The 27,487-nt window shown below is 32.3% G+C and overlaps 1 protein-coding gene, 1 non-coding gene and 1 pseudogene across 2 annotated transcripts; 2 read left to right on the forward strand and 1 right to left on the reverse strand.

Moving 5' to 3' along the window:
* Nucleotides 1-7,971: 7,971 nt before the first annotated feature.
* LOC148764280 (uncharacterized) lies at nt 7,972-9,534 on the forward strand (annotated as a pseudogene).
* Nucleotides 9,535-16,623: 7,089 nt separating this feature from the next.
* Nucleotides 16,624-16,730, forward strand: LOC148764281 (small nucleolar RNA R71). Its single transcript, XR_016025013.1, has one exon. It is a non-coding gene; the product is annotated as a small nucleolar RNA R71 (small nucleolar RNA).
* An 8,931-nt stretch (nt 16,731-25,661) lies between these two features.
* On the reverse strand, nt 25,662-26,637 carry LOC18609407 (centrosomal protein). Its single transcript, XM_018114618.2, has 2 exons — nt 26,411-26,637; nt 25,662-26,189 (listed from the first exon to the last, which is right to left on the reverse strand). Exons 1-2 carry the CDS (start codon nt 26,609-26,611, stop codon nt 25,995-25,997), a joined length of 396 nt encoding a protein of 131 aa, XP_017970107.2. The 5' UTR covers nt 26,612-26,637; the 3' UTR covers nt 25,662-25,994.
* Nucleotides 26,638-27,487: the final 850 nt, after the last annotated feature.

Raw genomic sequence — 27,487 nt, forward strand, 5'->3', positions numbered from 1 at the left:
TCTTTTTCATGGGCCGATCGCCGGAAAGGCGACCGGTGTAACAAAACGCCGATCTGGCTCACCATGTGGCCAGATCTGGCCACTACGGCGCCAGATCGGCGCTTCCCCGTGGCTGGATCTGGCTGTGGAGTGCCAGATCCAACCGTGGGATCTGGTCGGGAAGCACCAGATCTGGCCGTTGAGTGCCAGATCTGGCTAAATCTCCGGCGTAACCTGGTCCGACCATATTCGGTCATAAAATCGCCGTCACAGTCGCTTTCGTCGCAGTCGCCGTCGCTTTCGCTGCCGTCGCCGCCGCCACTAACAGCATCTCCGGCGTTGATGCCACTTAGAGAGAGAATAAGAGAGGAAAAAAAATGAGAAGAGAGAGAAAGAAAAAGGGAAAATGAGAAATATATATATATATATATATATATAGGTCTAGGGTTGTAATATTTTTAAATAATAAGGGCCATTTTAGTCATATCATAATTCAGAGCTATTCCCATGGTCACGAAATAGCAAAAACCATGGGGAACCTCGGGTTTAACTACGCCTGAGTTTTACCCCTTTTGAGAGAATAGCTATTACTAAGTAATAGCTATTCTTTGTGATATTGCCATACCAAACGGAGGTAAGCTACTCCTTTGGGAATAGATAGGGAATAGCTTAGCTATTCCCTGTACCAAACGTGCAGTCGAAGTTTTGTTTCTAATAGTATGTTTGGTTGGGGCAATGGCCTATATTGCTAAGGATTGGTTGTGAAATGGTACAAGGAATAGCTAATCCTGTCAAATAGCTATTCTTCAAAATATTTTATGACACGTTTGGTATAAAAAATAGCTATCTAACCTTTATTCTCAACTAATTTCTAAATTCTTGTTTGGTTTAAAAATTATATGAAGAATAGAAATTCTTCAAGAATCAGAATTCTTTAAAATGGAAGAAAAGTCTGTTTTAAGTATTCTCAACTCTCCTTTAGTTTTATCTATTCCGTGCATCATAAAATAGCTTTAAAATATTTAATGACTAAAATATCCTTATTAGATTTATAAAATTACAACTTGATCCATATAAAATAATTTTTTTCTCATTTTCCTTCTTTTTTTCTCTCTCTTCTCATGTTTTTTCCTCTTTCATTCTCTCTCTAAGTGGCACTCAACACCAAAGATAACGTTGATGGCGGTGACGACGGTAGCGGCAGTAGCGACGACGGTAGCGACAGTAGCGACGACGGTGGTTTCACGTCCGAATATGGTCGGACAAGATTCAAACGGAGATCTAGCCAGATCTAGCACTCAACGGCCATATTTGACCGCAAGAAGCACCGGATCTGGTGTTTCCTGATCAAATCCCACGGTTGGATTTGACACTCCACGGTCAGATCCAACCATGGGGAAGCACCGATCTAGCGTCGTAGTGGCCAAATCCAACACTCAACAGTCAAATCTGGCCGCGGGAAGCACTAGATTTGGTGCTTCTTGACCAGATCCCATGGTTGGATCTAGCACTCCACGGCCAGATCCAGCCATGGGGAAGCTCCGATCTGGCACGGTAGTGGCTAGATCCGGACATATGGTGTGCCAGATCGGTGTTTTATTACACCGGTCACCTTTCCAGTGATCGATGATGAAGAAAAAAGAAAAAGAGAAAAAATAGAATAAAAAAGAAAAAATTATTTGTAAAATTTAAAATATTAATATTTTATATATAATTTAAACATTATTAATATTAATATGATTAAAATATTAAAATATTAAAATATTAATATTTTAAGGTATTAATGTTTTATTTATTAAATTATTAATATATTAAATTTTTAATGAGTATAAATAAAAAATAAAAAATTTAATATTTTAATCATAATAATATTAAATTATAAATAAAATATTATTAATTAAAATATTAATAATTAAATTATACTAAAATATTGATATTTAAATTATTAATTATTAATATTTTAATTAATTATAAATGATTAATATTTAAAAATAAAATAAAAATAAATAATTATATATATAATAAAGGGTATTTTTATCTTTTTATTTTCTATTCCTTTCTTATTCCAAAGATATTATTACAAACCAAATACTGTAATAAGTCATAATAATTATTCATACTCTATTTCATTCATCATACCAAACTACGTAATATTTAATTATATTCTCACTTCATTCTATTCCCACGTAATAACTATTCTATTCTATTCTTATTTATTTCATAAACCAAACGTGCAACTAATATTAAAAAATAGCTAATATCACATTCCTTGCAGTATTAGCTATTTCACAATTAAGAAATAAACTTAAAAAGTAATAAAGATTAAAATACCCCTTACAAGTTTAAAAGATTACATTTTTATTTATATAAAATATTAGTTTTCTCTCTTTCCTCCTCCTTTCTCTTGATTCCAATTTCTAATAAAATATTAATAGTTTAAAATATTAAAAATTAAATTATAAATAAAATACTAATATCTAAATTATCAATTATTAATAAAATAAATTATAAATTAGTATTATTTAAAAATAAATAAGCATAATAACATTTAAATTATATATAAAAGATTAATAATTAAATTATCAATTATTAAAATATTTAAATAAATTAATATTTATTAATATTTAAAAAAAATATTAATCATAATAAGATTGAAATTAAATAAAATATTAATATTTTAAAATATTAATGATTAAGTTATAAATAAAATATTAATATTTAAATTATCTATTATTAATATTTTAAATAAATAATCAATTATTAATATTTTAAATAAATAATCAATTATTAATATTTAAAAATAAAATAAAATAAAAATTAATCATTATAATATTTAAATTAAATAAATTATTAATATTTTAAATATTAATGATTAAATTATAAGTAAAATATTAATATTTAAAATATTAATTATTAATATTTTTATTAAATTATAAATTATTAATATTTAAAAAATCTAATAAAAATAAATAATCATATAAATAATAAAGGATATTTTTGGTTTTTTATTTTTTATTCATTTCTTATTCCAAAGTTATTGTTACTAAACAAATACTGCAATAAGTCATAATAATTATTCCTATTCTATTCCATTCGTCGTACCAAATTAAGTAATAAGTATTTTATTCTATTTTCACCTTATTCTATACCCACATAATAACTAGTCTATTTCATTCTTATCTATTTCGCCAATCAAACATACTCTAAAAGTATGTATATCGTATATGTGATGGCTCGGATCTCGTTGATTAAATTTTGAAAATAAAGCTTAACTATTTTTATAAATTATGGGTACATATTTCTAATTTCAAAGACATATTTAATAGATAATGAAAAATTCATATTTATATATCTGAGACCCATCCTACTTATTATTGATGTGAGATTCGTGATATTCTACCCCACTAATTGTGTGACACCCTCATTGCACTGGTTTTTTATTCATAGAGGATAGGGACTCTTACACTAGTATGAACTTACCTCAATCCTTGTATCTCTTATAAGAGTTCCATATTAGTGAAGATTTGAATCTACTTTAATATCAACACTCAACCTCGTGCGGCTTTAAACTTTACCTTCAAAACCCATATTTATATACCTGAGACTCACTACATTTTTTACTGATGTGAGATCCATGACATTATACCCAATCCAATTGTGTAATGCTTCCGTTGCATTAGCTCTTTATCCGTAGAGAAAAGAAACTCTTACACTAATTCGGATCTATCTTGACCGTTATATCTCCCATGGGAGTCCTATATTAGTGAAGATTTAATTGACTCTGATACCAAATGTTATGAGTTTGAATTTAAGCCTAACATCGTCTTGTGTGGCCTTAAACTCTAAAAATAGAGTTTAAGTAAGCTTATAAATCACAAGACCATGTTACCAACCTAAAAGACATGAAAGATAGATGGTGAAAGATTTATATTTATATACATAGGACTCACCGTATTTCTCACTGATGTGGGATCCGTGATAATATTATTATAAGAATGTGACAAGGGGTAGGGCAACTTCCTTCATTTCCTTAATTGCTATTGTTTTTGGGCCTTGTTTTTCGTTGTTGGGCTTAGATCATTTTGATTGGGCTTTTAGGTCTTTAGCTTAAGATTTTAACCTTTTACCAATAACCACTTTTCATTATTTTATTCTTTAAAGGTAATTTTTTTTTACAAAGTTTTGATCAAAATAACCAAAGAACAACCAAATATAATTTAAATAGTTAGACTTTTGATCTAGCATGTTAAACCACGTTCAATGCAAATGGTTATTATATATCTACTAAAACATTTTTTTGTATATTTTTAATAACACTTTTTGTAAATTTGACTTTATTATATAAATTTTTTACATTATTATGAATAAAAGGGTAAAATCCCAAGACCTTCTAATCACTTTAAAAAGATACTTTGGTCCCTCTTGTTTTAAATTATACTTTTGATCGTTTGATTGTTAACATTGTTAGTTAACAATTAAAAAAAATAAGGATTCAATATCACATAAATATTTTAAAACACAAAATGACCCTTATATCATTTTTTTTTCAATTTAGGCATATTCTTTTTGAAAAAAAAATTGTTCATCCTCTTCTAAAAACCTTGATAAGAAAAAAATAATTAATTGTTAAAAATAAAATTTTGAACACAAACAAAAACTGAAAAAATAAAATAAAAGAAGAAAAGAAATGAAAGACCTTGACAGAAGTAACTTCCATGATATCGATGTTAATGAATCTTTTCCTTTTCAAATGACAGAGGCCAAGAAATATCAATAATTCTTTTGTATTTTTTTTCCCTTTCAAATCAAATTTCCTTTAGTTAAGAAAACTAATATGATTTATCAAATCAAAATACTAGTGGGTATTGTCTCTTTCTCTAGTATTTAGGTAGCAAGTTTGATTTGTCTATAGGTAGATGGTGGATCTGTATGATCTTATAGTAGGTTTTTTTTTGTGCGTGGGTTTAATTCTTGTGATTTTTGAAATCAAATGAAATTTTTTATATTGGTGGAAGGAGGCCTTGTTGATACTATAAAATATTTAAAAGTCTACATAACATGTGGTCTTGTTAATGAGTGGTATTATGAATGCTGTTATTAGGTTTGAGTTTGACAATCATCTAATTGTGATAATATTGGTTTTTTGTATTGACACAAATAGTAAAGGGTGTGATAATCTTTTTGTAAATCACATTAAGCCTAGGTATCCATTTTGCAAGGCAATTAGCACTCACACTGGTTCAAGTTTCTATAGTTTTTTTAGGGGTTGTAGGTTGCGATGCAAAGTCTTTAAACAAAATTAGTGAAAAGTTGAAACAACACTTTGTAACTTCTCCCCAGATGAATACAATAATCTTTATCTTTCAAAAAAAAAAAGGTAAAGTAGTAAGAAAAAGAAATCTAAAAAGAGAAGAGAAAATTATTCAAGTTAAAGAGAAAAGAGGAATTCAAAAAAAAGATGTTGATTATTACAAAATTCTTCAAGTTGATCAAAATGCTAAAAATGAAAATTTGAAAAAAAATGCATTAAAATTTATTTAATTATTTTTATTAAGGTTCTCGGAAGAGTAAAGAGAAAACATATTTTTTTAAGGTAAAATACCCCCACCCCTTTAACTTTTAAGTATAATTCTACGCAAGTCCATTAATATTAGAAATGGACAATTCGTCCTAGAATTCTAAACGCCTTTAACGGGAAGTATGAAATGTTGAAATTACCCACGTATAAATATATCTTAATCTTGTGTTAATGTTTGTTAATCATTGTAGTCCATTTCTTTCCTCGTTCTCCCTATATTTCCTTTGGTTCTCTCATTAATCGCTACATCACTGATTGATTAGGGTTTTTTTTAGCCTTCTACTTCGATTAGCAGCTTCATCCCACAGCAAAATAACCCAAAATCAAACCGTTGTTTAGAATCCTTTAAACCCTGACCTAAATTGAGAAGGTGTAAGATTAGGGTTCATCAATCGTCAAACACTTGTAAGTTCTGTTGTTGTGTTAGGGTTAGTTTTGTGGTTTAGGGATGTTGTTTTTGTTAATGTGGTCCTCATGTGCGGGAATGGGTCTTGTCGTTTAAGGATGGTTTTTACTGATGTGGTCTTCATGTGTGGGAATGGGTTTAGTGGTTTAGGGTTTTTTGTTTGTTGCTAATGTGGTGAGGGTTCGAAAACAAGTGTGGATTAAGGTTTAGGTTTAGGGTTGGGTTGTAACCCATATCTAGAACCTTAAAGTCCTAAATTGGGGAATTAGGATTAGGGATTTTGAAATTACCTGAAATTGAACCCAAACAACTAACCCTAAAACCCTAATTTCCATATCCCTAACCTTAATTCTCTAATTTCCATAACCCTAACCTAATTCCCTAATTTAAGACTTTAAGATAAGGTTCTAAAATTGGAGATTTAGGGATGTTGTTTGGGTTACTTGAACCCATTCAACATCTTTAAATCCCCAATTTTAGAACTCTAATCTTAAATCAATAAATTAGGGAATTAGGGTTTAAGGTTCTAGAAATAGGGATTTTCATATTTGAATTTAGGGTTTTCAAAGTATGTTTTAATTTGGTTGGGGTTTAGGGTTATCATTCAAGTTCAAGTTTATTGTTCAATATTTTAGAGTTACTAACTTATTCTAATCGGGTTTTTCAGGTCTAGACATGGCGTAGATGCTGTATGACTTAATAGTGCACCATGAGGGAAAGGTGATGACCATCAGAGATGTTGATCTAAACAAATATTCCTACATAGAGCTAACGAATGATGTCTTTGAAGTGTTGGTGGACAATTGCAATGTTGGAGTTGGAATGGGTGTCTCCATTACTACAAGGCACCTTAAATCAAAGGAAGTTATAGATTTGAAGAGTGATGGTGATGTGTTGAAGTTGTTTAAAGTTTATAAAGGAATTAAGGAAATTTATCTGTACTTGGACCTGATTCTTGCTATTCCACTACAGATAATGGGATCTGGTAAGTTTTCTGTTGCCAAAAATGCTAGTGCATGTGCCTCTACTAAACTTGTGAATGCTAGTTTAGGTGCTGACAGAGGCAAAATTGGTAAGTCTAATTGTATTATGCTTGATGACTCTACTTCAAGTAGAGATAGTGAAGGCAGAGTTGAACTAGATAGAACTTCAAGTAGAAGTGGTTTAGGTTCAAGTACAAGTAGAGGATTTAGGGTTAGAGGTAGAGATAAAGTTGGTAAAGGCAAAGGTGGTGAAGTACCTTCTGCTACTATTGGTATTAGTAATGAAAAAAATATTGATAAATAAAGTAGTGATTCAGTTGATGGAAATGATGTATCTAATGAAGATATAAACTAGATGCATGAGACAAAAAATGGGGAATCTCAAAGCAACCAGGATAGTGATGTAGAGAATGTTGAGGTTGAAAAAGATACAGAGAATGATGTTTATTCTAATATTGGCATTGATGCAGAGGAAGGGAGCTGGGATAGTGATGAATTTGACAAGGAGGGTCAAGCAATAAATTAGTCCCTAGGCCATACCTTATGTTCATAATGAGAATGAGAATATTGTATTGGCAGAGAACATGTTGTTTACAAGTGTGCAACATTTTAGAGAGGTGATGGTTGATTATATGATCCAAGAAGGAATATAGTTGTATAGAGCAAACAATGAAAAAAATAGATTCAATGTTTTCTACAAAGGAAAGGGCTGTGAGTGGATTGTTCGAGCAAATGTATGTTTAGATAGAAAAACCTTTAAGATCAGGAAATGCATGTACGAACACTTTTGCTTTAGGATCAGTAATAATAATTTTGTTGCTACAAGTGCTTGGATTGTTAATAAACTTGTTGCTTAGTTGTAGTTTGACCCAAATGTGTCATACAATTTGATGCAGTATGAATTACAAGAGAGATATAGAGTGCATGTTTATTCTAAAAAGTTGTATAGGACAAAGAAAATGGCCTGAGAAAAGTTTGAAGGGACTCATGGTAGGTCACATTCTTACATGCACCTGTATGCCCAGATGGTGAAGAATACAAATCTTGGGAGCATAGCCATCATGCAACTAAAGAGGCCTGAGTTGATTATGTACCCAACTTTCAAAAGGTTTTTCTTGTCTTTTGATGCTTTAAGGAAAAGCTTCGACAAAAGGTTTAAGCTTTTCATTAGGCTTGATGGCTACCACCTCAAAGGCCATGTGAAAGGGCTTTGCTATCTACTATTGCCATTAATGGGAATTGTGATATGCTTTTTATTGTTGTTGCTGTGGTGGAGTTGGAGAATGGTGACTCATGGTCTTGGTTTTAGAACTTGGTTAATATTACCGTTGGGGACTTCAACAAACCATTGGTAGTGATGAGTGATGGGCAAAAGGTAAACCTTAAACACCTACTATTTTACATTTAATTAGTTAATTTCAATTACTTATTAACTATTGCTTATTCTTATATGGCAGGGCCTATATGATATAATTATGAAGATAATGCCCCATGCCACTCAAAAAAGGTGTGCTAGGCACCTTTATAACAATTTTAGGCAAAGGTTTTTAAGGTTGGACATGAAGGTGAACTTTCTGAAAGTTGTAAAAACATATAACTAGTGGGATTAGAATAAAGCCTTGATGAAGATTAAAGTTGAAAAAGCAAAGGCATACAACTAGTTGATGGAAAAACCACTCAGATTATGGGCAAGGCATACCTTTGACGCAAGTGTGAAAAGTGACCATGTGACCAACAACATGGCTAAGAGTTTCAACCACTAGATTGGGCTTGTGAGGAGTAAACCTATTCTAGTTTTGTTTGAAGAACTTAAAGTCAAAATAATGAAGAGGTTTTTAATCAGTATGAGAAGGCCTGCACATGGGAAAGGCCAGTGATACCTAAAATTAAGAAAAAGTTGGTTTTGGCCAAGTATAGTGGTAAGTTTTGTAGGGTTGTGTCTACCTCCGATTTTGAGTTTAGTGTGTTTCAAAGTGGCAAGTCGCATGCTGTTAGCTTAGGGGTGAGTAAGGTAACTTGTCCATGTGGTGTTTGGAATATTTCAGTAAGGGTTTAGGAACATATTTCATGTATACACTGATTGGTTGCATATTTCTGAGTTTACTAACTTGTGTTTGGCTGCATTTTAGGTATTCTTTACAAATATGCAATAGCTTAAATAAGTCACATAAGGGGTGATTTATATCAATATTGTTACAACTACTGCTCTAAGGAGAAGTTCATGCAGATGTACAATGAGTACATTCACCCTATACCTAACATCACCATGGCTGAGTTCAGAAAGTAAGTAGATCTAGTGGAGCCTCCACTGCTCCGTCATATACTTGGCAAGCCAAAAAAGAACAGAATAAAGGAACTCAGGGAAGGGCTAGCTAGACATGGCAATGCTAGGAGGAGTAGTACTGTTAAGTGCACTTTATGCTCCTTACTAGGTCATAATAGAACGACTTGTTCTAGGGTTCACATGCAACTTAATAGAAAGGTAATTTATGTTAATTATGCAATTTAGTATTTTACATTACATATGCAATTTAATGCATCTAATACATTCTTTGCATTTTAAATTGTAGCAAAATACCTTGCTTTGATATTGGTCTGTTGGTAATGGTCCATATTTTTTTCCAAGCTTCATTTTGTAAAACTTCTAGTGCTCATGTGCACAAGAGACTTGATGGAATATTGTATAGGACATATTGAAAATCAACGTAAAGACCAGTCTACTTGTTTGCTAAAAAAGCCTTTGCATTGATTGTTATAACATTTGTTATGTTCAAGTATATTATGATTAATTCAAGATAATTGGCAAGACAAAAAAACTCAAGATATTGAAATGCTTGTCTATTTTTCTATCCATTCAATATTTCAATAATTTTGCATTTAATATTTCAACAACTTACAACTTTTGCATCCAATATTTCAATAACTTCCAACAACTTTTATTAAACAAATGACATTTAAAAGCCTGAAACTTTTCTTATTTTTCCTACTCATCTCATCTCTTTGGGGTATTTTACCAAACACCATTAGGGAAGCCTTTTGTAAGTTAAATTCTACTACACAAGTATATGCATCGAATAGACAGTATATAAGCAAGCAGAGTATTAATCCCACAAAGAATTGATCTAAAGTTTTATTAAGTACTAAAATTAGAACAATTTAATCTTATTCAAACAATCAATATCAAATAACTAAATTAACAAACTAAAAATACTTAACCAAAATTTAAACTAAGAAAAATCAAAATAATAATAACTTGAGTAAATATCAAATCAAACAAGCCTAGGACTACAATATCCCTCACATTTCATCTAAATCTTACCTCTCTTCCTTAACTTATTTCAATAAGTTGAATTGCTAACTTAGAGTCCTAAATTATTTATAAAGGTCTCTCAACTCATCTTATAAAAAAATCTATTTTAACCAAAATATAATATCTCCATGTGAATTGAAATTAAAACAGATTCATTAAGTGCAGGTTCTAATCTAGTTACATATGGCCTATAAATATATTCCTATCCTATACGCAAATCAATTAATATGATCATATTTTATCTCAATTTTAGTCTACACTAAACTCCCTTTCCCAAGTTTGTTTAGGTTCCTAAATCAATTTAATTGGTGGCTAAGCAATTAAAAGTATTAAAAACAAATTAGAATAAGCAATTCAATTCCATTAAAAATAAATAAGAAAGAAATTAAAAATTCAAATTACATGTGAGTTTAATTGTAATCCTATAAAAAGAAAATTAGCTACTCATGATTGCAAAGACAAATAACATTATATAAAATTCAACCATTGCGAGTATCGAGAAAAAAAAAGCTAAGGAAGAAAACAAAACAAATATTTACAGCTTTTCTCTCAAAGTTTCAGCCTTGACTTCTAGCTTCTTGAATCTCCAAAAGTTGTCTAACCTAATGTTCTTAAAAAATCCTATTTATACTAATAAACTTAACCTATAGTTCCCTAAGTCAACCTATGATTTAATTAGGCTTAAAAATGTAATGAGAGGCCCAATAATCAATTGTCAGTCTCTAAAAATTACAATTCGCGCCACAATACATCCAGCCATTTTCTAACATGATTTTCTCTATTTTCAAAGCAGAATTGGGTAAAGTACCATTCATAAAAGTTGTAGCTCTACCTCTTAGCTTTCAAATGGTCTAAGAATCGTATTATTTGGAGTTTTGTAGCACAAGTTATGGCTAAAACACTGAAGCATATACATGCAAACTTTCGGATTTTTCAACACCTTACTTTCCAAAATTAAGCCCAATTCCTTTAGTTCCTACAAAAAATAAAAAAACTAATAAATAATAACCAAATTAAAAGAAATAATATAAAATTAAAATAACTCACTTTAAAAAAACTAATTATAAAAAAACTAAAAATAACTAAATTATAATTAAAAATTAAGGACTTAGCTAATATTTAATAACAAAATCGAACTAAAATAATTCTATAAAATAAAATTATCACACCCCCAAACTTAAGATTTTACTGGTCTTCAAGCAATAGAAATTCACAAAAAAAAATGAATATAAAAATCCTTGAACGGGAGATAGAAGTACTAAATCATGATTTCCCAATTTTTTCCTCAGAAATTAACTCAAATTCCAACTTAAAGTAACATATAGCTAATCTCTAAAGTCATGCATCAATTTAAGTGAAAACTTATTTTTCAAATGGACTTTTTGTATGTGTGTGAATAATATCTTACAAAGAATATCATGTAATTCGAATTAGTTTATGCTAAATCTAAGTATAGATTAGTACTAGGACCCCATAAGTTTGCTTTTCATCCCTTTCTCCACTAATGTAGATTAACACTTTTTCAAGGATTAGTAGGTCTTTATGAAGGCCGTGGCACTAAAACATTCTGTTTCAAGGCCGCAGCTCTGAATTTTTTTTTATTTTTTTCTTTTATTATTATTATTTTTTATTTTTTAAGGAATTACAAACATAGACACCTACAAAAGGAAACATAAATTAATTAGAACAATAAAATTACTAAAAAAATTTAAATCAAAAGAAATAAATTGTAACTTGAAAATTAAATAGAAGAAAGATTAAACTGAGTAAGGTTGAGGGCATCCAAGCATTTGGCTCATTGGTTGGTCATAATCCCCCTACCTAAAGAGTAGTGTTCGAATACCCCTTCCCCCAATTATAAAAAAAAAAAAAGTTGAGTAAGATTGAGGAGCTTGTTGGCTCTATTAGTTTTTTATGATAATAAAACATTCCCATTTCATTTGTGTTTAACATTTCCACCTAAGTGTGCAAGACAAAAAGTCATATGGAAATAATAAATCAACCTTTCAAATGTGTATATCAAAAATCATGAAAATGAAGAAAAAACGATTGATCAACAAAAAGGAAGGTATTTAGTTAAATAATGAAGAATGTTGGTTGACTAAAATTTAAATTGGAGAAATGACGGGTTGAAAAGTATTGAGAAATAGAACTGACTTAGTCGACCAAGATGTGAGTTAGTCGACTAAATGCTCTCTGCCAAAATCTGGACTTTAAGACAAAGCCAACTTAGTCGACCAAAAAATGAGTTAGTCGACTAAATGCTCTCTGTCAGAATCTACGACCAGAAAACAAAACCAACTTAGTCGACTAAAAGCTCTTTGTCTGCAATTTGAACCAGAGCACTAAAAGACAGATTAATGGCTAGAACCAACTTTCAACTGTTTTCAACGACCCAAAAACTGCCAAACTGCCATCAGAGTTGTTTCTCCATGTATAAAAGGGTTTTCTAACGGTTAGAAATTAGTTTTTGGAAGTTTTGAAAGAGATTTGAGTCATTAAAAGCTGAAAAACTAGAAAATCTTCTCTGCACCTTTCTGCATTTAAACGCCTATTCTTTGTATTTGTATTCTGCACTCAACCTTGTACCATTTAGATCAACCTGTGATCATAGGTACTTTCTTTTACTTCTCTTCTTGGATTCTTAGAGTGAAGGAGTCACTCTAAGTGGTTGTTTCAAGCTAGGTTTGCTTGAATGTGTTAAGGTTCTAACTTAGCCTCAAAAAGTTAGGTGTTGGATTTTAGTTTAGCCCGTAAAAAACTATTGTGAAAGGTTTTGGCTAAGCCTGGTAAAAGCTATTGTAAAGCTTTTTGAAAGCTTGTGAATTTCACCGGTTCTTAGTGGAATTGTTTAGAAAATTCTTGGTTGGATAATTAAGGTAGTGGATGTAGGTTTTAGACCGAACCACTCTAAATTCTTGCACATTGTCTACTCTATTTTTATTTTCTTTGTTCTGAAAATTAGTTCCTCATCTTGTCAAGAGTCAATTTGTGCTATTCACCCCCATTTAGCACATACAAATGGGACCAACAAAGCTTCCATCTCCAATCTTGAGAAGTGGTCTGCCACCTGATTTTTTGTTCTTTTTTTGTCACGAATCTCTAGATCAAACTTTTGTAGCAAGAGAATCCACTTTATCAATCTTGGTTTAGCATCCTTCTTGGCAATCAAATATTTCATAGTTGAATGGTCAATGTATACTATCACCTTTATCCCCACAAGATAGGAGTAAAATTTGTCAAAAGCTAAAACTACAACCAAAAGCTCCTTTTCTGTTGTGGTATAATTTTTCTGGGCCTCATTCAAAGTCTTGCTAGCATAATAAATGGAATGAAAGATTTTATCCTTCCTTTGTCCCAAAATAACTCCCATCGCAGTCACTTACATTACATATTAATTCAAAAGGGAGAGTCCAATCAAGACTAATTATAATAGGTGTATATATTAATCATTTCTTCAATTCATCAAAAGCCACAAGACATTCATTATCAAAGTTAAATAGCACATCTTTTTCCAATAAACTGAAAAATGGTTTATAAATTTTTGAAAAGTCTTTAATAAATATTCTATAAAAACCAGCATGACCAAGAAAATTTCTAATACCTTGACATTTATTAGGGGTGGTAATTTCTCAGTTGTTTCAATTTTTGCTTTATCTACCTCAATGCCGTAACTAGAGATCTTATGTCCAAGGACAATACCTTATCGCACCATGAAGTAACATTTCTCCCAATTAAGCACCAAATTTGTTTCTTCACATCTCTTGAGTACCTAGCAAGATTTAAAAGATAATCATCAAAATTATTTCCAAAGATAGAAAAATCATCCATAAATATCTCCAAATATTTCTCCACCATGTCTGTGAATATGGCCATCATAAATCTCTAAAAAGTGGTAGGTGCATTACACAATCCAAATGGCATTCTTCTAAAAGCAAAGGCGTTATAAGGACATGTAAATGTACTCTTTTCTTGATCTTCAAGGGCAATAGCAATTTGGTTATAACCAGAATAACCATTTAGGAAGCAATAATATTCCTTACCAGCCAAGCGATCCAACATTTGATCAATGAATGGAAGAAGGAAGTAATCTTTCATTGTAGTTTTGTTGAGCTTGCAGTAGTTTGTGCACACTTTCCATCCAGTCACAGTTCTTGTTACAATAAGGTCATTATTGTCATTGTCAACCACAGTCATTCCCACTTTTTTAGGAACATATTGAATTGGACTTACCCATGAGCTATCAAAAATAGGATAAATTATTTAAGCATCCAACCACTTGATGATTTCTTTCTTGACCACTTCTTTCATGATTGGATTCAATCTTTTTTGTTGTTCAATTGTAGTTTTGTGATTTTCCTCAAGGAGAATTTTGTGCATACAAAAAGAAAGGGTAATTCCGTTAATATCAACTATGGTCCACCCTATTGCTTTCTTGAATTCTTTAAGTGTCCTCAATAACTTCTCCTCTTGCATGTTAGTAAGAGAAGCTGAAATAATAATTGGAAGAGCATAAGATTTTCCAAGAAAAGCATACCTCAAGTGTGTAGGCAGAGGTTTGAGTTCCAAAGTAAGTGGTTCCTCAATGGAGGGCTTAGAAGCTGGCATCAAAGAAACTGAAACATCTAAAGACTCAAATTGATGATTAGTTCTAAATATGGAGTGAGCATTTAACAAATTTGAATATTTAATAAATTCATCATCATCCCTATCAAAATTAACAACTAAACATGCTTCAAGAGGATCATTGGGATATGCTTCTAAGAAAACATTTTATGTAAAGTCATTTACCACACTCACAAGAAAATAATCTTCAGATGTCACAAGCAATTTTAAAGCTTTGAAAATATTTAATGTTACCTGTTGGTCTTAAACTCTCAAAGTGAGCTCACCTTTTTCAACATCAATCAATGCTCTAGCAATTGTTAAGAATGGCCTCCCAAGGATGATTGGAATTTGCTTATTTCTTCCATGTCAAGAATTGTAAAATCAATTGGAAAAATAAATTTATCTACCTTGATAAGAACATCTTCAATAATTCCCCTTGGGTACACATAAGAGTGATTAGCCAGTTGCAAAGTAACAGAAGTGGGTTTGCATTCCCCCAGACCAAGTTTCTCAAAAATTGACCAAGGTATTAAATTGATACTTGCACCTAAATCACTCAAAGATTTTGAAAAAAATAAATTACCAATAATGCAAGGAATTGTGAAACTACTTGGATCTTTAAGTTTTGGTGGCAGTTTATTTTGGAGAATTGCACTACACTCTTCTATAAGGAAGACAATTTCAAACTCACCTAGCTTTCTTTTTTTAGAGAGGATGTCCTTCAAGAACTTGACATAGTTGGGTATTTGTTCCATAGCTTCAGTAAAAGGAATATTTATATGTAGTTTCTTGAAAACATTGATGGACTTTTGAAATTGCCTTTCAAGCTTTTACTTTTGAAGCCTTTGGGGAAAATGTGATGGAGGATTGATGACTTGAGAAGTTCCTTGATTTTCAACCTTGTCATCTTCTTTTTGCTCAACTTCAAGCTCTTTCTCACACATTCTTTCCTTATCAACATGTTCATTCTCATATTCAATTGCTTTTTCATTCACGCCCTCAATTTCTTTTCCACTCCTTAAAGTGATTGCTTGGCATTGTTCCTTACCTTTAGGATTGATTTGTGTGTCACTAGGTAAAGAACCTTGAGGTCTATTGTTTATGGAATTTACAAGCTGTCCCACTTGGGTCTTAAGATTTCTCAAGGAGGCTCATTGACTTTGAATTATAGCATCAGTTTTTGATATATATTGCAAAAGAAGTTCTTCCACTTGAGACTTTTTTTCAAGAATTGGTGGTTTAGCTTGTTGTTGAAAACTAGGAGGCATGATGGGTTTTAGATTTGAAAGCCCTGCATTGTTGTTCCATGAAAAGTTTGGGTGGTTTCACTAACCAAGATTATAAGTATTGGAGTATGGATTATTCTGTTATCTATTGAAGTTCCCCACAAATTGGACTGATTCAAAATTATAAGGACATTGATCATTCGAATGGCCATCTCCACACATCTCACAAACTACAAATGAATTTTAAACTGTATGAACTCCTAATGTGTCAAACTTCTTGAACAATGCAGCCACTTGCGCAGCTACTTAAGCAGTTAAGGTGCCAAGTGCATCAATTTCATAAGCTCCAATAGCTTTCCTCGAACCTGACCTTTCTAAAGGCCATTGGTAATTATTTGAGGCATCTCTTCCAATAGATTATAAGCATCTACAGCATCCGTACTCATTAATGCCTTACCAGTAGTACCATCAATTGTGGCTTTTGTTAACCCAACAGCCCATTGTAAAATGTCTGAACTTGTAACCAATAAAAAATCCCATGATGTGGACATCTTCTCAATAGTTCTTTAAACCTCTCCCAAGCTTTATACAAGGACTCACCATCAAATTATGTGAATGAGGTGATATCGTTCCTCATCTTTGTAGTCTTGGCAGACACAAAAAATTTTGCTTGAAACCTTTGAGCCAAGTTTTCCCATGTAATGATAGACCCATTGGGTAATGAATTAAACCAACTCTTTGCTTTATCCCTTAGAAAAAACGAAAACAGTCTCAATCTAATAGCATCATCATTTACTCCATTGTATTTAAAGGTATCGCAAATCTCCAGAAAATTTACCAAATGAAAATTAAGATCATTATTAGGTAACCTACCAAACTAGACTGAAGACTGAATCATCTGAATGTAAGCTGGTTTAATTTCGAAATTATTTGCATTGATGGAAAGTCTCTTAACGCTTTGGTGCAAACCTTGTTCAAAAGGAACAACATAATCTCGTAGTGCTCTATTTGCTTCGAGAACCAGATTAATGGCATTATTGCCATTGTTATTTTTATCCTTAGCCATTGTCTGATTTAAAACTGCAACTTGCAAATTCTCCTTTCAACGTCTTCTGAAAGTTCTTTCTATCTCAAGATCAAAAGGAACAAGATTCAAGTTATTTCTTCTTTGCATACAATAACCAAAGATATTTACAAGCAAACAAAATCTAATATTAAAACAAGAAAAATAAAATTTGAAGTAAGATTAAATTGCTTGGTATTAATATTAGTAAAAATTCTAGAAACAATTCCCCAGCAACAGTGCCAAAACCTTGTCAATTAAAATTCTACTACTCAAGTAAACGTATCGAATAGACAATATATAAGCAAGCAAAGTATCAATCCCACAAAAAATTGATCTAAAGTTTTACTAATTATTAAAATTAGACCAATTTAATTTTATCCAAACAATCAATATCAAATAACTAAATTAACTGACTAAAAATACTTAACCAAAATTTAAACTAAGAAAAATCAAAATAATAATAACTTGAATAAATATCAAATCAAACAAGCCTAGGATTACAATATCCCTCACACTTTATCTAAATCTTACCTCTCTTTTTTAACTTATTTCAATGGTTTGAATTATTAATTTAGAGTCCTAAATTATTTATAAGGGTTTCTCGACTTATCTTATAAAAATATCTATTTTAACCAAAACACTATATCTCTATATGAATTGAAATTAAAACTGATTCATTAAGTTCAAGCTCTAATCTGGCTACTTATGGCCTATAGGTATATCCCTATCTTTTACGTAAATCAATTAATGTGATCATATGCTATCTCAATTATAGTGTACACTAAACTCCCTTTTCCAAGTTTGTTTAGGTTCCTAAATTAATTTCATTGGTGGTTAAGCAATTAAAAGCATTATAAATAAATTAGAATAAATAATTCAATTCTATTAAAAATAAGTAAGAAAGAGATTAAAAATTCAGATTACATGTGAATTCAATTACAACCCTAGAAAAAGAAAATTAGATACTCATGATTGCAAAGACAAATAACATTTTATAAAAGTCAACTATTACGAGTATCAAAAAGAGTAAAAGCTAAGGAAGAAAACAAAACAAATATTTGTAGCTTTTCTCTCCAAGTTTTAGCCTCAACTTCTAGTTTTTTGAATCTCCAAAAGTTGTCTAACCTAATGTTCTTAAAAATATCCTATTTATACCAATAAGCTTAACCTGTAGTTCCCTAAGTTGACCTATGATTTAATTGGGCTTAAAAGTGTAATGAGAGGCTTAATCATCAATTGTCAATCTTTAAAAATTGTAATTCCCGCCACTAGACATCTAGCTATTTTCCAATATCATTTTCTCTATCTTCGAGGTAGAACTGGGTAAAGTGATCTCATAAAAGTTGTAGCACTGTCTCTTAGGTTTCTAATGGTTTAAGAATCGTATCATTTGGAGTTCTGTAACGTGAGTTATAGCCAAAACACTGAAGCATATACAAGTAGACTTTCGGATCTTTCAACACCTTACTTTCCAAAATTAAGCCAAACTCCTTTAATTCCTACAAAAAAATATAAAAACTAATAAATAATAACCAAGTTAAAAGAAATAAAATTAAATTAAAATAACTCACTTAAAAATAAATTAATTATAAAAATAATTAAAAATAACTAAATTATAATTGAAAATTAAAGACTTAGCTAATATATAATAACAAAATTGGACTAAAATAATTCTATAAAATAGAATTATCACCTTTCAACTTTCATTTTCTCTTCCCTCCAACCTTCATTTTTTTTTTCCTCGTTTCTCAAGTTTCACTCCTACTTTGAAATACTTTGAATCAATTCAAGAACCACAAATGTATGTTATGGAGGAGTTAGAGATCATTTTACAGCTTTTGTTTTTTTAAGCTACCATATCCACTAATTGTTCCATAACATCCATTCATGGTTTTTGAAATGAAAGTTCTCTAGCAAGACTGCTGGCAACAAAAGCTTGAATGGGAAAATCCATCTCTAGTTCTTACTCCTTTTCCTTCATTACTTTTGTTTATTCTTTTGTGGAGTACTAAAAATCAGCAAAAAATCTTGAGCATTTCACCAATAAATTTTGATTTTTAGCTTATACTCTATGGTTCTTGAAATAATCTTTTTCCTTGATTAGTTTCATTATTTTTTTTTTTGTGGAGTGTCAAAAATCAGCAAGAAATCTGTAGCATTTCAACAAAAAATTTGATTTTTTAACTTCTGGTCTGAGGGACTTCTTAGTTTCAACAAGAGCACTTAAAAAGAGGTAAAATTGTCATAAATTTCATCAAATAAATGGAGGTTGACAACAAGACTAACGGTAGGATTTCTTTGTTTAACAGAAGAAAATTGTTTGGGACTAAAGGACTTGCGTGGACCTTTTTTTCATAAACGAGGGTATTTATGTGTAAAACATTTATGTGATATTGACTAACAATGCTAACAATCAAAAGACCAAAAGTATCATTTTAAAATAAGAGAGATCAAAGTATCATTTTAGAATGATTGGAAAGGGTTTTTGGATTTTAACCATGAATAAAATATAATTATAAAGATTACATATATTAATAATCATTGAATCTTAATATTGCTATCAAATATAAACAAAATGCAAGTAAAAGTTTAAAAATAATTGCATTTCTTGAGCTCTTTTCTCCCCCTCCCTCCATGACAAATAGAGTCCAAGAAATAAGTCCAAAAATCATCAAGGCCTAAAAGGGAAGAATAGAGAAGAAGAACAAAAGAATGAAACTTAGGCCAAGAAGAAGAAAGCTAGACAAGAATCGCAAAGCGCACCGTTTCAATTCAAGAGAGCATAGTCGATACGTAACATTTAGAGAAAGAATAGACATACACTAAGTGAAACACATCGTTTCATTAATTAGGATTTAAAAGTTAGTTAAAGAAGTTAGTTATTTTAAGCTTGTACAATTAGCTTTTATACTTGATTAATTAGCCATTGCCCTATGTATATAAGACTGTGAAAGGCATTTTCTTTTCTATAATGAATAAAAAAACTTTCCGTAGAAATTCATGCATCGTTTTACCTTTTTCTTCCATATTTGTCAAGGTATTAGAGCAGTACGACTCACAACCAAACAAATAAAGCATTAATCAATAATGAATTCTTGGACTACTTTGTGCTATTAATATATATATATACATATATATATACATATATACATATATACATATATATATATATATATATATGTAAGAGTATTGATTCTTGTCTTTTATTCCTTTCATTTGTTCATTTTCAATCTTAGCTTGCATCTGTTTGCCTATTAGTTGAGAATATGTCTGAATCATCTGAATCTACACCACGAAGCACTGCTTCTGCTTCATTCACCGAGCTATTACCAACAAATGACCCCCAATCACCATATTACCTACATTGCACTAACCATCCTGGTACAATGATTGCAAACCCCAAACTATCCTCAAACAACTATATAACTTGGAGCTGTTCTTTTTTATTAGCTATATCCATCAAGAACAAAGCTGGATTCATAAATGGCACTATACCCAAGCCTTCAGTTATTGACCCTCTGTATTCAGCATGGAACAAATGCAACAATGTTATAGTGGCCTGGTTATTGGACTTTATCTCTCAACTAATAGCTTCTACCATCTTTTTCATGGATTTTGCTACTGAAATTTGGAACACTTTGAAATAGAACTTTGCCCAACCTGATGATACCCATGTTTGTAATATTCGATATACACTAGGAAGTGTAACTCAGGGAACTAGGACAGTAGACAACTATTTTATAGAATTAAAGGGCATTTATGAGGAATTAAGAAACTATAAGCCACTATCACATTGTGAGTGTGGAAAATGCAATGCTGATTGCTTCAAAAAGTTCTCTAATCAATACCAAAAGGACATGATATTTAGGTTTCTAAACAGTTTGAATGAATCTTTCTCGACCATCAAGTCTCAAATTACCTTTATAGACCCTATACTTATAGTAGACAAAGTTTATAGCATGGTCCTTAGAGAAGAGGCACAAAGAAACATGTTCCTTCAATCTCAACCTTTTCTTGAATCCTCAGCAATGCTTGTAACCACAAATGTTAAGAAGAAACCAAGAAAGGACTTGACATATTCTCACTATGGTAAAAAGAGCCCTGTAAAAAAGAAATGTTACAAGCTAATTAGTTTTCCAAAAGATTTCAAGTTGATTAAAAGGAAGCCATATGTTAAGAAAGGAGCAGTTGTGAATAATGTTTGTGCAGTTACTAAGTAGCAGATAGATGACACTCAAGCTAATCATGTGGGGGAGGAAGGAAGTTCTAATTCTATGTCTCAAATGTCTATGTTTAAGCAGCAGGTTAATAGGTTAATGGATCTTTTAAACGAGAATGGTTTGATCAGCAATGATGGTAAGAGTATCCTGAAAAACACTCAACCCAGCAAACATTCATTTGTCAATTTTGCCTTTGCAGGTATAGTATCTGATCTTCCTTATTTTAACACACACAACAACTTGCCAAATGCATTCAAGCATGTTAACACTGTCATGATTAAACAAGGATATTGGATCATGGACTCAGGTGCAATTGATCATATAGCTTATTCCTTAGACAATTCCATCCAAGTTAATCTAGTAGAAAATTATTTTGTTCAATTACCTAATGATAGGAAAACATTAGTTTCTCATGTAAGGTTAGTCAGAATATGCTCTTCATTGGTCCTATATGATGTCCTCTATGTCTCAAGTTTTAAATTCAATCTGATTTTAGTAGGAAAACTTACCTGCACCAAGAAAAATTGTGTACTATTCATTGACTCACATTGTATTGTTCAGGACATTTTTTCTTGGATAGTGATTGGGGTTGCTAGGGCATCTTCAGGGTTATATCTGATGCAAAATAGAAAAGATGATAAAGACATATCAAAATTTTATTTTGATAAAGTTGTAAAGTTTCCCTCAGTGTTTTTTGTTAATGCTTGTGAACTAGTGGACATATATAAAGGGTTTGATCTTTGGCACTTTAGGCTAGGCCATGCACTTGTAGAAAGAATCAATGTGATTCATCAACTTTATCCAACTATCAATTGTTCAGATGATTTAATTTGTGAAATTTGTCTCTGGCAAAGCAAAAAAGACTTCTTTTTCCTATTCATATTCAGAGTACAAATGTTCCTTTTCAATTGATACATGTTGACATTTAGAGACCCTATGAGGTGCCAACCCTGTTAGAACAAAGATTCTTTGTAGATGACTTTTCTCGTTTTACTTAGGTTTTCTTAATGAGAAACAAGTTTAAGGTTTCAACAATCATTCCTTATTTTAACATTTACGTGCAAAAATATCTTGATTCATCAATTAAGTGTATAAGATCGAATAATGGAAATGAATTTAGCCTTACTGATTTCTTTACCAAATTTGGAATCATTCATCAATTATCTTGTGCAGATATCCCCCAGCAGAATGGTGTGGTTGAAAGAAAACACCAGCACATTCTGATGGTGGCAAGAGCATTTCTACACCAATCAGGTATTCCTTTTCATTTTTTGGGAGATGTAGTCCTTACAACAATACATTTAATAAATAAAGTGCCCACCAAAATACTTAACAACAAATCACTATTCGAATTGTTATATGGAAAACTAACTGTTTATGACTACTTCAAGGTCTTTGGATGCCTATTCTTTGTCTTTACTTTAACAAAAAATAGAAAGAAGTTAGACAAAAGAGTAAGTAAGTGCATATTTCTAAGATATCCAGCTAATGTCAAATGGTATAGGGTATATGATCTCTCTGCACAAAAGATTATGATATCAAGGGACATTGTTTTTCATGAACATGTGTTTCCATTCCACTCATCAAACCATGACTCACAACTACATGCATTTCATCAAACATATGGTGTACATGAAGAATATATTGATTATTTTGATTCCAATACACCATATCAACCTTACCTACACCATATATCACCTGAATTACATTCATTTAAATCACATTCATTTTCTGCAAAACCTTCGGCATCTAATTCAACGATTTTTCCCAAAATTCAGCTTCCAATGATAGTGTGTCACTACCTATAACACTAATAGTACAAATGTAACCAATGTAGAACAAATACAAACACCTATCAGAAAAAGCACAAGACAGAAAGAACCTCTTAAGTGATGTTTATTTTGTTAACTAGCCGTCCCAAACCAATTTTATCACCCTTTATCCAATCACCAAACATCTATCTACTAAACAACTATCACCTGCACATAAGGCATTCATTATTGCCCTATCACATATACATGAACCAAACTCTTATCATCAAGCTGTGAACTATTCTCATTAGAGAGAAACCATGAACCTTGTACTGAAGGCTTTACAAGACAATGGCACTTGGAGCATAGTACTTTTGCCCTCTAACGCATATGTAATTGGCTGTAAATGGGTTTACAAGGTCAAGTTGAAAGCAAATGGTGAAATTGAGAGATATAAGGCAAGGTTGGTTGCCAAAGGGTACAGTCAAGTGGCAGGCTTTGACTACCAAGAAACATTCAACCTTTTAGCAAAACAGTCAACTGTTAGAGTATTTTTTGCTTTAGTTGCAGCAAATGCTTGGTCCTTGTCACAACTAGATGTTAACAATGCCTTCTTTAATGGAGATCTGGATGAGGACATATATATGGAGATACCTCAAGGTTATCATGTTTAGGGGAAGTGTCCTAGATAATCTAAACTTGTCTGCAAATTACGCAAATCATTTTATGGCTTGAAACATGCATCCAGGCAATGGAATGCCAAGCTTACAACATCTCTTTTACAGTTTAGTTTCAAAAGGTCATCAATAGACTGTTCCTTATTTACTATGAAAACTTCTAGTAGAGACTTCATAGCTCTTTTAGTTTATGTAGATGACATCTTGATTAGAAGCACATTTATTCTTGCAATAGCAGAAATAAAGCAATTTCTAAACTCACAGTTTAAACTCAAGGATCTTGGTGACGTCAGATACTCCTTGGACTCGAAATCATGGATATACTAGAAGGAATCACTATAAGTTAAAGGAAGTATACCTTAGATATTCTTGAGGAACACAATACGCTAGGAGCTAAACCAATAAGCACCCAAATTGATTATAATCGCAAACTATAGAAAGCATAGGATGAAGATATCCTTACAGATCCAACCAGATACAGGCAGCTCATAGGTAAACTGCTATATCTCACATTTAGCAGACCTGACATTTCATATGTAGTACAAATGTTGTCACAATTCATGGAAAAGCCTGGCCACATACATCTCATGGCAGCCCATAGAGTGTTAAAATACTTGAAGAATGCTCCTGGACAAGGGATTTTGATGAAGGCAAAGTCAAATTTTCATATATCAGCTTACTCAAACAATAATTGGGCAAGATGCCCTCGTAGTAGAAAATCAATCACTGGATTTAGTGTGTTTATTAGAGACACTTTTGTCAGTTGGAAGTCTAAGAAACAAGCTGTAGTAGCTCGAAGCTATGCTAAATCAAAACATAGATCTATGGCTTCAACATGTTGTGAATTAATATGGTTGAAACATTTACTAATTGATTTTGGGATAAATCATGATGATCCAATTGTTCTATATTCAGACAGTCAATCTGCCATACACATCAGTAAAAATCCAATGTTTCATGAAAGAGCAAAGTATATAGAAATGGATTGCCATTTCATCAAAGAGAAAGTGTTGGCAAGTATAATCACTCCAGCTTACATACCTACTGACTTGCAAGTAGTTGATATTTTCACCAAGGTTTTGTTACCGAAGAAATTCTACTAGCTACTAGACAAGATGAGTGTTCATGACATTCACTCCTCATCTTGAGGAGTGAAAAATAGAGTTCAAGAAATAAGCCCAGAAATCATCAGGCCTAAAAGGAAGAACAGAGGAGAGGAATAACATAATGAAACTCAAGCCAAGAAGTTCAAAGCTGGACAAGAATTGCACGACGCACCATTTTAATTAAAAAGAGCATAGTCTATACGCAACATTTGGAGAAAGAATAGACATACAATAAATGAAACACACCGTTTCACTAATTAGGATTTAAAAGTTAATTGAAGAAGTTAGTTAATTATTTTAAGCTTGTACAGTTAGCTTTTATACTTGATTAATTAGCCATTGCCCTATGTGTGTATAGAACTTTCCTCAGAGATTCATGCCCCGTTTTGCCCTTTCTTCCATATTTGTCACTCCACATGATTAGTTAATTTTAGCTTGCATATTTCTGAGAGGATATGTAAAACTACATTTGTTTGCAAAAGGCATATAACTTGTTTCCTCAAATTTCACAGAAACTGGGTTGGATCGTCAATTAGAAAAGACGTTTTATCAGTCTTCAAATCCTGGTACGTGGCCAGTAATGGGAGCTATGAGTAGTAGGTGAAGTGGTGCAGAGAGCCAAGCAATCATTGGGGGAAGAAACTGTCAGCACTAAGATGCAGTAAAGTATCATAACAAGGGAGCTGTTCCGAAAGACAAGACAAGGAGGTAAATAAAAGTGGGTAAAACTTAGGTAGATCGCACTAAGAAATGAGCAACAGAGCTGAGCTCCCAATTTCATATGCCTAAGACGGCAAGCCAGAACAAAATGGGGACACCTTTGGCAGCTGAAACAATTTTGTAGAGTAGAGGCCACTCAGAACCGATGTTATAAGTTCAAACAACCTTATTGTCAAGAAACAAACATAGAACATTAAATCTCTTTACTCACTGTACCTATTCCAATTACAGTATTGCAAAAACATTATCCAAGGATGTGGTTAACCCAGACTTGTTTCAGGTCAGGTTCTCCCTGCAAAGTGATGTAAGCAAGCGTATCAGGAAAGCATGACAAAGTAAACCCTTCATCTTCCAGTTTACATGGCTAAGCCTTGTCGGTCTTCTTCCGGTGAATGTCAGCTTCAGTCTTCTGCTTTGGAATTGGCTGAATTCGCTGATAAGGATTCCTAGTCAATGTCTCTCCCCTCAAAGCAGCTACATATCGGTCATTGGTATCCTCTTTCCGCTGGAGCTCCCCAAGGTATTCCGCCAATCGCTCTTGGTTTACTTTCCCCATCATCTGATTAACCCAAAAAGGAAAGAAAAAATTGAACTACCAGTAAATACTATCATGGAAATTTCTCTCTATTTGAACATGGGGGGACATATGTTTCAAGATTTGCTAATGAGACAGGCAGGTAAGCATGAATTAAGTTATGTAAAACATTTAATTGATAACTAGTCGAAGAATTAAGCATGGATCTAAACCAAGTTTAGGTTAGACAAAAAGGGGGCGCTTACCAGGGATTCGGGGCGGGCATTTTGGCGCAGCTGGGCCTCCAGCTGAGGGTTGCGGGAGTTCGTGAGCTGCATGACGCCGTAGCCTATGACACCCGGAACGACGCCGCATATGGTTGCGAAGGCCCAGAAGAAGGGCTTCGAATCCCTTGTCCTCCTTACCAGCCACCGCCAAGTCTCGCTCTTTTCCCACAGTATCGACATCCCTCTTTGTCTCTCCCTCTCATCTCTCAGTTGGTCCTTTAATATCCATCCCCAGAGGCCCAGACACTTCATAATTCATAAGCCCATGTGTGGCCTTTTCATATTTATTTTTGTTCAACAAAAATATTGTAGATAAGTTCCTTGGTTACTTAAGCTAGGCAAACGTATATCATATCTCAGGATGATTACGTACAGCAAAAGTTGAGCAAAATTATTTTTGGATAAACGGGATTCTATTCATCCAAAGTTGTAGGCAAGCCTAGTACGGTATGTACAAGCTGCTTATAATAGCAAAATAACGTGTAATTACATCTAGAGTAAAACCAAAAACTATACAAACATGTGTTCCTCTAATCCCCAGACTTGTAAACCGCAACCTGCAATCTTTTTTTAAGCTTTCAAGTCTGCATCTTACCACTTCCTTAATATGATTCACCAACATTGAACTGGAACTAGCCTTTACATCATGAAGCCTCCTATTTCTCTCCAACCAGACAAAGTAAATGCAGACACTCCAAGCTAGCCTGAGCCTACGTGCTATAAATGCCTTTCCTTTTAAGTCTTTGCTACACACATTTGAATTCATTAGGCCAATCTCCAACATGTTTATGAATTCCATACAATTTTAGAACTTGAGCCCCTACCTACTTAGTGTGAGTGCAATTGAAGAATAGTGCTTCCAGGTTTCCAATTCCTTTAAACACAAAAAACACAGTTTATGTTACCATATCAGATTCCTCTTGAGCACATTTATGCTTAGCGGGAAGTTTGTCCAAAATAATCATCCAAGCAATTATGGAATGCCTAGTAATAGCGTATTTGACCCATATAAACTTGCGCCAATCCACTTTCATCAGCATATGCTTGATTTCATCC

Source organism: Theobroma cacao, chromosome 2, assembly GCF_053813885.1.
Source record: "Theobroma cacao isolate CCN51 chromosome 2, ASM5381388v1, whole genome shotgun sequence".
Taxonomy (NCBI): Eukaryota; Viridiplantae; Streptophyta; class Magnoliopsida; order Malvales; family Malvaceae; genus Theobroma; species Theobroma cacao.

Bases quoted from the DNA above. Each gene is read 5' to 3' on its own strand.
- LOC18609407 (XM_018114618.2), bottom strand. From the start codon at position 26,611: ATGTCGATACTGTGGGAAAAGAGCGAGACTTGGCGGTGGCTGGTAAGG. The intron at 26,190-26,410 runs GTAAGCGCCCCC...TGGGTTAATCAG, and splicing joins ATGCCCGCCCCGAATCCCTG to ATGATGGGGAAAGTAAACCA.